Source organism: Cupressus sempervirens, chromosome 7, assembly GCF_028749045.1.
Source record: "Cupressus sempervirens isolate cs-2001-9-10 chromosome 7, ASM2874904v1, whole genome shotgun sequence".
Taxonomy (NCBI): domain Eukaryota; kingdom Viridiplantae; phylum Streptophyta; class Pinopsida; order Cupressales; family Cupressaceae; genus Cupressus; species Cupressus sempervirens.
This window is the reverse complement of record NC_143124.1, coordinates 326,200,657-326,211,297: the sequence shown is the minus strand read 5'-3', so window position 1 is coordinate 326,211,297 and position 10,641 is coordinate 326,200,657. Positions and strand designations below refer to the sequence as shown.

The following is a 10,641-nucleotide window of genomic DNA, read 5'->3' as shown; positions in this document are numbered from 1 at the left end:
CGGTTAATCATCAAAGAATTGAGTTCCAGGGAGATAATAATCAGTAACTTTCAGACCATATCTTCTTATGCATGGCTCTGCCCATCTACCATAATTGGGATGCTCAATAAGAGGCCCTTGGCTCATCCAGTCATCCTGCCAAAATAATATATTCTCAGCTTTGCCAATTTTCCATTTAGCGTTCGACTTAGCTAGGGCCATAGCCTTTAGGATCCCATTCAATATATAAGATCCTTGAGGAATTTCAGCCTCATGGAGCAAAAAGCTGAGAGACTACCTTCTCAGGTTATTTTTAATCATAATTTCCCTCCATTCTACCAAGCCCTGAAAGATGTGCGAGATCTATTTCGCTAGAAGGGCATTATTGAGGTGTCTGATTTTTCTAATACCAAGGCTTGCATACCCCTATCTAGAGAAAGTTCCTCTGAATCTTCTCCATTTTGCTAGCTTGCTTAGTCAGGATCCCAAAGAGGCTTAAGGCATAAGTGGAGAGATTTTGGAAAATTGATTTCACTAGAGTGCATTTGCTAGCCTCGCTGAGAGACACACCTTTCCAGCTACATAATTTCTTATTGAATCTATCAATAATGTTGTTCCAAAAAGAGTCCAAGGGTTTGGACCCCAAAGGCATGCCAAGATAACTTGCAGTAAGGGTACCAATACCACTTCTCAATATATGAGCAATTTTCCTTTGTCTTTCTAGTGGAGTATTGATGAACTAGACCAAAATCTTGTCCCAATTAATGGCCTAGCTAGAACCCCTAGTATAAGTATTCAGCAAGCCCTTAAATACTCTTGGCTTTCTGGACCATGGCCTCGCCCCCCCAAATAGTATCATCCACAAACTACTAGTGGGTGAGAGAAAGATGACTAGAAGAAGACTTGAGACCTTGCAGACTTCGGTCCTGTCTTTTACTTAAAATAAGAATTCCCAGAGAGTTAGCCAAAATGATGAACAGAACAAGGGATATGGGATCACCCTGTCTCAACCCTCTTGAAGGGGAGAGAAAAATTGAAGGGGAGCCATTAATCAGAACATACAAGGAAGGGGAAGAAATAAGCTGAAAGATGAGTTTACAAACCTAGGAGTCAAAGCCAAAAGCTTGGAGGACCACCATCAGGAAATTCAAATCAACCCTGTCATATGCTTTAGACATATCAAGCTTGAGCAAAAAGCCTTCCCTGTTGCCTGCTTCAAGAGAGTGGATCACCTCATGCACCATGATGATAGAGTCTAAAATCTATCTCCTTGGGACAAAGCCAGTTTGTTGAGGGCGTATAATTATGTGAAGAACTCTAAAAAGCCTAGAAGTAAGGAATTTGGAGATGATTTTGTAGAAAGAGTTGAAAAGACTGATGGGCCTGAACTTATCCATCGAATTTGCCCTCGAGATTTTCAGAATGAGAACCAGAGAGGTGGCATTAAGTTCTTTCAAAAGGTTTTTGGCCTCGAAAAAATCCTACATAGCCTTCACAATGTCCCCTTTGACCACTTCCCAGTAGACTTGGAGAAAGAAAGTCAAAAAACCATCCAGGCCAGGGGCCTTATCACCTGGAAGAGAAGTGAGAGCTTGAAAAATTTCCTTCGGGGTTGGGATAGCTTTCAACATAGAGTTGTGGTGGGCCTGTAGAATAGAAGGAATAGCCAACAGAATATCCTCTTGATTAGGCACCAAGAGAGTATGATCCTTAGAGAGGAGAAAGGAGAAAAACTGCATAGCTTCATCCGCTATCTCATTATCTTTCGATAGCAAATGTTGACCTTTCTTGACACTAGACATTCTATTAGCAACCCTATGTTTTAAAGTAGATAAGCAGAAGAACCTAGTGTTCTAGTCTCCTTCTTTAGGCCAATTAACTCTTGATCTCTGTTTCCAAAAGTGTTCTTCCCTAGAAATGATGTTATGAAGGTCAGCAAGAATAGACCTTTCCTCTAACCAATTCTGATTATTATGCCCATTTTGTTGTATCTCTTCCTTGATTATGCAGAGTTGATCAATCCTCTCATCCTTATCCTGGAAAATATGGCTTAAGTCCATTTTGTTCTAGATTTTAATATTTTTTTTCACATTCTTCAATTTTTGGGCCACCCTGAACATAGCAGTGCCCTCCACCTCAATGTTCCACCATGAAGAAATCTTGATTTTCAAAGCTGGGCGGGAAATCTAAATTTTCTCAAATCGGAAAGGGAGGGACCTTTTGAACGAAAGAGGACAAATAGAGAGAGATATGGGCGAGTGGTCTAATCCCATTCTAGGAAGAAGGAAAAGCCTATAGGAGTGGGTTTGCAACCAGACAGGGTAAATAAGGGCTCTTTCAAGGAAAACTTGGATACAATCCCCCCCAATTCTTCTATTAGACCAAGTAGTGGTGGGTTTGCAATTAGACAGGGTAAATAAGGGCTCTGTCAAGACGGACTTGGATACAGTCCCCCCCAACTCTCCTATTAGACCAAGTTTGGTCTAATAGGAGAGTTGGGGGGGACTGTATCCAAGTCCGTCTTGACAGAGCCCTTATTTACCCTTTCTGGTTGCAAACCCACTCCTGCAAGCTTTCCCTTCCTATAATGGGATCGAACCACTCCCCCATATCTCTCTCTATTTGTCCTCTTTCATTCAAAAAGTCCTTCCCTTTTTGGTTTGAGAAAATGTGGATTTCCCACCTGCCTTTGAAAACCAAGATTTCTTCATGGTGGAACATACAGGTGGAGGGCACTGCTATGTTCAGGGTGGCCCAAAAATAGAAGAATGTGAAAAGAAATATTAAAATCTGGAACAAAATGGACTTGTATATGTGAAGTTTTCCATGTTGGTGTGGCCTATTTAATGTTTGTGCTCTTTTTATTTTGAAAATTAAATGTACATTGAATTCACAAAGTTAATTTAATTTTTCCATTTATATCTTTTTTTACTGCCCTTCGATGGAAAATGATATTGTTACATTTTTTTCCTAGATACATGTGGTTATGCATTAAAGTGATAGTAGTTGTTTGCTTGAGCTCAAATGATGGGACATGGGTTGCAATAACACATCATTTTGGCAATGTCTTAGTAGGAACACATGGACTTTGTAGTTGCGTTGAATTGTTGGTTGTCATCCTCATTTGGGTCGATAAACTTCCATGTGACAATATAGTTTTCTAGTGTCGGTTTATGAATTGAGTGGTGAGCCTTGGATGACTTATATATTTTGTCTTATGTAAACACTAGTTTTTGGTAAATACATTGATAAGTCTCACTTGTTTATATGGACCTACTCATTAGTAGAACCAATGCATCATTGAAGCAGGTCACCAGATTCGAACCCAAGATCATAAGGAACTACCCACAACCTTAAGCCTCCTCCGCTGACCAAGCAGACTTTGAGGCAGACCCTGTATACAACCAAATTTATATAAATTATAATAAATATTTTTATATTTGATTTTTCAAATTTAAATTGAATGATTAGGTGCACACTTGTGGGCCAACTGCCTCAATATTGTCACATATATTAAATCCCACACATATAGAAATCTGATAAAGTTGTCACAGTCGTTAGAATTAAAATGAAAGATGAGAACGGATATGATTGGAAATTTGAACGAATTTACCCGACCATACGATGTAAAAAACTCGTGATAAAGGAAGAAACGATGGATGACATGAAAGAAAAAAAATTGGGGTGTAGGAAGCCTCAAATCTCTTCTACAGTATTTATGTATTATTTTAAAAATATCAACTCGAAGAAATAGTATGGAATGTCAATAAGAGCCCCGGGAGGTGCACTTGCATTGCCTTCAGGCTTTGACTATTCTGTTACGCGCTTTTCTGTTAGCGGGCCTTGAAAGGTCCCTGGCAGCATACTCGGTCATTAAAAAGAATTTGCCATAGCCTTCCGCGAATTTGCGAAGATAGCCTTCCGTATATTCCTAGAATTTTTTATGAGAAATTTCTCGCTGTTCGCCGTTGCCTTGCGGACGAGTTTTCAGTATTCGTTTTTGGTACGCTTAAGGAAGGGTAGCGGGAGTTGGTTGTTACTAGTGCGGAAGCAGTCGTCTGAAATCCCAGAAACATCCTCTAGTTGTTGCCTCGAATATATATATATATATATACACGCTGTTACCACATAATTTATATTGCACTACTAGTTCGATTCAATTTGTTTTTGCACGGGATAAGGAAGAAGCAAAATACAATCTTGCCTACAGTGGTCCTCACAAGGTTAGCATCAGTTCCTGCACTACTTTGATCTATTTTCATCTCTTATTGAACTTTTTTTTTGGCATGTCGTTGCTTACACTGCTAATTCAATTCAATCTGCCTTTGCACCCGCTCAGGAAGAAGCAAAATCCAATCATCTCGCTCACAGACATATTTTTTAAAAAAAAATCAACTTCCGAGACATAGAACGTCGTTGCTTATACTGCAGAATGACTTTGATGAGTACTACAGCGAACGACGTTTCGGTGACCAGTACCACTAACGACGTTGAAACAGTTATGAAGGAAACATGTGATGATCAAGCTGTACTGAAAGCCGATGAAGACAGATATGACGGCGTAGTTGTTGACGTGGAGAATATGCAAAACGATGCCTCTCTTTTTGCAGCCTCGCTCAAGGCGTCACTTTCTCTATGGACGCGCCAGGTGATCAGTCCTTACTGCTCTGTTATAATATACAATTACAAATCCCTAATTAGTCATAATATGATACTTGTTGGATTGTACAGGAAAAGAAGGCGGTGTGGATTAAAGTGCCCAAGGAACAGGCAAAGCTAGTCCCGGTTGCGATCGAGGTCAGTTCTTCAATAGTTTGGTGCTATCCGCCTTAATTAATTGTTTTTTCCCCATTCCAATCCATTTATTTACGCTTGAATCAATACTTTATGATCGGTGGATCGCAGCTGGGATTTTCGTACCACCACGCTGAGCCTTGGTACGCGATGTTAGTGTATTGGATTCCTCAGACTCCTTGTACCATCCCCGATAATGCTTCACATCAAGTGGGGATCGCAGGTTTTGTATTCAACGACGACGGACAGGTAATGTTTGCATTTGTACTCCTTCTGCTCAATTTTCTACCCGTCCCTAGCAACTGTTATTTAGAATGCGATATAATCGAATAATAAATCTGATGCATGAATTATGATGATAGGTTCTAGTAGTTCAGGAGAAGTGCGGACCTTACAAGGATTCCGGGTTGTGGAAGATGCCAACGGGAAGGATTAACCAGGTGTGCAGTTTAAACTTGGACATCGTCAAACTAAATTAATGACACTTGAGCTATTATAGGCACGCACTAATATATATTTGTTTGTGATAGGGGGAAGGCATTAAGGAAGGGGCCATAAGAGAAGTTCAGGAAGAAACAGGGGTAACTGTCACTTCTTTCGTCTTTTGGGATTTTCACTTCTAAGCAATTTAATTTCCTGACATTTTTAGTTATTCAACTATTTGCTGCACTTTTACAGATTGATACAGAGTTTGTACAAGTGGTCGGGTTCAGGTAAGCAAAAACAGATTGATAATGAGTTTGAAGCAGTATTTTTTCTCATGGCTCTCTAATAGTTGTGGGTGAATGAACTGTAGGGATGGTCACAATGCCCCCTTTGGGAAATCAGATATGCTCTTCGTGTGTATGTTGAGATCACTTTCTTCTAACATTGTTGCGCAAGATACTGAAGTTTCTGCAGCCAAGGTACGTTTTTAAATTAGTGGTGGTGATTCAATATTGCTATTTAATTGGATATTGCAATATCGTCTTACGTGGGGTTCAAATTGTTTGATTGTTTTTCCAGTGGATGGCGATTGAAGAATTTGCATCTCAGCCCAAAAACCAACAAAGCAAACTTCTGAAAGATATGATCGGCGCGTGTGTTGGCACTGTAAAGGGACGATGCAAAGGATTTTCAGGCACTGGGATATCCTCCAACTCCCGCAAACCCTCTGCCTTCTATTGCAGTGCCCTTGATTCTGAATAAGAAGTACATTGATGCAATAGTTTGAGCCATCTGTAGATAATAGTAGCTTTGTTCATGAGAAATGAGAGCATTCTATTTAGTTAAATTTGTTATAGAGTATATTTTATTCATTCTTTATGTAATTTTGCAAGTTGATTTTGATATCTATATAATTTACAATAATTGAAAGACATTTGTATTGTATATTTGATGTTATGGTCATTTTTAATCAAGATTTGTCACTATTTCAAGTTTGAGGAACGTGTAGCCAATAGTGGCATGTTGTGATGGTTAAGTTGTTGTGTTGTTATCCTTGCCATCAAGGTTCAAATCTCATGGGGATGAGGTCCCCCGTTTGTGGCCTCACTGGTTCATAGCTCCAAGTCAAAGCGTTTACCCCTCTTTAAAAAAAAAAAGTTTGAGGAACTTGTAGTCAATGATTTCATTATCTAGTTTAAATGAATGTGAAAAGAACTTTTACTTATGATTTATATCATAAATGAATGGTCGATCTTATGTGAAATGTATAAATGTCATAAATGAGAAAGTTCAATATGTGCATTTTTGTAATGTTAAAGTTTGTAATGTGTTCATTCGTCAACAAACTGTACACACACACACACACACACACGTGTGTTCGTTTGTGTGTGTGTGTGTGTGTGTGTGTGTGTGTGTGTGTGTGTGCATAATAAATAATAAATAAATAATAAATGAAAATAATAACAGTTGTCAAGAAAATCAGTATAATTCAGCATGAAATTTAGTTTATTGATTACAACCTAGAAAATAAGGTGTTTCAATATTGTTACTTAGTGGTTACCACCTCCCTTTGTCTTTATCTAGTTAAATCTCAATGTGGGTGTTATAAGTGGCAACTGGATAGTAAGGATCATGAGAGAATATTACACATTCTCCATGAGAGGTATGCACTACTTGATTTGATATAAATAATATCACATACATATTTCATGTTTTAGGACCTACTTGATACCTTTATAATAAATATATGGGGGATTAATTCTATCCATAGTTTAATAAATATATGCTTCTATATGTATGCTATTAAATATGCTTTAATGGTTAAATGATTTTTATATCATAGTTAAAAATACTTTTATGATTGTTGTCTTATGTATGCTTTGATAGTTTAATGGGTTTTATATTGCAGCAATAAATACTTTTATCATTGTGTTTATGTATGTCCCTTTAAGAAATCATCTTAAAAGGATTTCCCTTAGGACATTTTTCTCTAAGAAAACTTAACTTTATATCCCTTGAAGACATTAATTTAAGACATGTTAACTTTATATTCCCTTAAGGTATGCAGGTTTAAAATTATTAACATAATAGGTGATCGAGTTGTAATATCTAACTAATGGACCATAAGTTATCAAACTAATATAGAACTAAAAAAGTCATAAGGAATCTTACTAATGTCATGAAATTGTAACAAAATATAACTAAATTTCCAATTAATCAAGACCTAATGTCATAACTAATCTAACTAATTTATAACTGTAGACAATATATAATCTAGTCAATCTAGAACTAATAACATCTTAAGTAACCTAACTATTGTCATAAAAAATCTAACTAACATGTAACTAATTTTTTTATAAATAATCTAACTAATTTCAATCTAATGTCATAAGCAATACAGCTAATAATAAGTAATTTCTAACTAATATGTGACTAAGTGGTCATTAACTCATGTATGATTTCAAATAGATATATGCGACTAGATAGATTAATTACTTTTCAATTACATGTTTGAAAACTATTCATGTATGAAATTAGTTACCCTACTTGATCTTTTAATTTACATGTATAAAAATTCAAATCTTATAACTATCAAAATCATTTTATAATCAAACCATTAGAATTTTTAATTAAGTCATAACCATCTATTATGAAATCAAAATTATATAATTCCATCCTATTTATAATAATAAAATCAAATCATAAAAAATCTATAACTAGTTTTAATCAAATCATAACCATCTATTAGGACATACAAATTATATAAATTCATCTAGAAATAATTATCATCAAATCAAATAATATAACCATCTATCTACATGTCAAATATAAAAGCATAAACAATTGAGATATCAAACATAATCACATACATCATGGATATGTTGGAAAATACATAAATCTATGTCAAATTATAAATATTGTGCATAAATAATCTCTAGATATCAATCATGAATCTTAGATATAATGTGAAATCATCAATTTAACACATAAGTCATCAACATGTTAACCATAAATACATCAGTAATCTATACATAGGTATAGAACATATAAATGTCAAACACATAATAATGAAATCTATATAAGTCTCAAATTGAAGAATGAAAAAATATTTTTGAATATAGCCTAGACTCATTAATCTACCTACAAATAGAGTGACCCTTAGATCAAATATCCTTAGCATCCTCTAGATGTGAAGAAAAATTGAACACACACACACACAAAATTTGAAGTATATGAATACACGAATTTAAAACTACACGATGACTAGTTGGTGTTGCATCTAATAAATCTCATCTACATCCAGACTAGAGTTAATATGCTTAGATAATTATGCCTAAAATATATAGAATATATAAACAAGCATCATTTCACATGACTATGTAATAAATTGACTAACAAAAAATACTCAAATTAATTTTTTACCTAGGTCTCTGAAGGGGGAGGATCGTTAGCATGCACCATTTAATGATCTAAATAATGTAATACTCATCCCTTTTTCTATCATTGTATACTCTGTTTCAAGCTCATTTTGAATCTCATGTAAATGTGTTAGTCGTTAAGTGATATTTGAATGCAAATACTTCAATATGTACATGTAATTTGTTTTGGATGATGTTGTATGATATTCCTTTAAATGATTACGATTATCTCTTCATGATGATGATGTTATTTATTGGGGATTTACTCTCTTTGATGATAGTTGTTATTTGTTAGTTACTATGTTTTTTACATTTGGTATTTTGTTTAAAAATGGTTATTCTTTTGGTCTTGTATCTCCTTGGTTTCAAAACTTGATATATACTTGGTATCTATTTTTTACTTTGGTATATGGTGGTAGAATTGGTTGAGTGTCTCTTTAACTTTAGTTTTCTTTCTTTATCAATAGTTTGTGTACCCTTGAGGTAGATTTGACAATTACAATCCCTAGCTTAGGATTAATTTTATGATTTGATATTCACATGTAGATCGTATATTATCTCCCCTCCACAATGGGAGTGGGAACCTAATTAGGTAACCACATGGTTGGGAGGTGGTGGCTTCTTTCCATTTGGGTTCCCCTCATATTAATAGATGTTGGATGTTCAGTAATATACTTTTATCAATCATGTTGTTGTCTAGGATACTTTCATTCATTCGTTGTATCAATGTATCATATGTCTTGTAGTTTGAGATCCTATAGGATGTAGTATTGTATTTTGATGTACTTATATTTATTATTGCATAACCTATGATGTGTAGTGGATGTTATTATCTAGACAATATTTATCACATCAATTGTACTTATATATTTTCTTAAGAGCCTAAGTATTTGTTATTTATTTATGATTGAGGACATTACTTAAGATAAAAACTAATTAATAAAAACTCTTAAACATGACGCAACATGAAGGAACCCTTAAGGAATGGAAAATGTATTTAAATTTCTTATATGTACATAATGTGTGTGTGTTTATTGCTTCATAATTGTTATCTTGTGTTGTACAAACTTTTAATAAATTTTCAGTAAAACATTATAACATAGTAGGTTAATTTCTCTTGGGTTCTCAAGCGAGGTGTTATACACAAGAACTATCACATGAATCAAATTTGGTACTTAACCTCTCTAGTTGTGAGTAGTAGAGAGGAATATTATAGTGGTACAAGGGGAGTAGTGTAGAGTCAAAAGGGTGGAATAGAATTTCCATATACATACCTATGTCACTACTAGCATCGATCTATTTCAATCCCTTTAACTGCACCTCAAAACCATCTAAGCCCTTTATTATGATCCTAATGTTATCAAGCTATATGCTTCCTATTATTGCAAATTTATAAATTGGTGAAAAATTATTATGAACTATGAGGCGTATGAGTTTATGATATTCTTTGGGGAGGTGGAATTAGAGAGCCCTGAAAGACTAATGTTTCTCTAATAGACAATATAGGCACCCTCTCTATATGAGAAATATAAGAACATGAATACAAAAAATCCTTTAAAAAATAATGTTTCATGTTAAGGTGACTTATATCTAACAAGAGCTCATATATTTTTTATTTGAATATGAGGTAATGTATTTGAAGATGATCAAGGTTGAGTTGGTTTAGTAATAATATATTGGTTGTGTGTATCTGATGTGATGCTAGTGGTTGCAACTACAATATGTCAAACCCTATCAACTACCTCCCTATAGGAAGAAATGAAAATTATTTTAAAGTAGTATCAACCATAGATGGCACCACAAGGGGATCCATCTTTCCAAGAAACTATTGGTGAGTAGGTGCAAGGAGATTTTCTCTTTAAAATTGATCATGGCCTTCAATTCTAAAATACCCTTATCCCAAATAACCTACAAGATCTAGGTAGTTAACATTGAGACCAATTAGATCTTTGGTTAAATTGTCATTCAAACTATAGGTAAATCTAGTTATTATTACGATAACAACTATGTGTAGCAATGAAAT

General features: G+C 34.9%; 1 protein-coding gene across 1 annotated transcript; it reads left to right on the top strand.

The window, feature by feature from the left end:
• The first annotated feature begins 4,124 nt into the window (after positions 1–4,124).
• LOC149546735 (nudix hydrolase 2-like) lies at positions 4,125–6,422 on the top strand. The gene is made up of 9 exons (XM_089794655.1): positions 4,125–4,202; positions 4,319–4,627; positions 4,711–4,776; positions 4,885–5,022; positions 5,136–5,213; positions 5,304–5,354; positions 5,452–5,486; positions 5,570–5,678; positions 5,779–6,422. Exons 2-9 carry the CDS (start codon positions 4,412–4,414, stop codon positions 5,959–5,961), a joined length of 876 nt encoding a protein of 291 aa, XP_089650781.1. The 5' UTR covers positions 4,125–4,202; positions 4,319–4,411; the 3' UTR covers positions 5,962–6,422.
• The last annotated feature ends 4,219 nt before the right edge of the window (positions 6,423–10,641 follow it).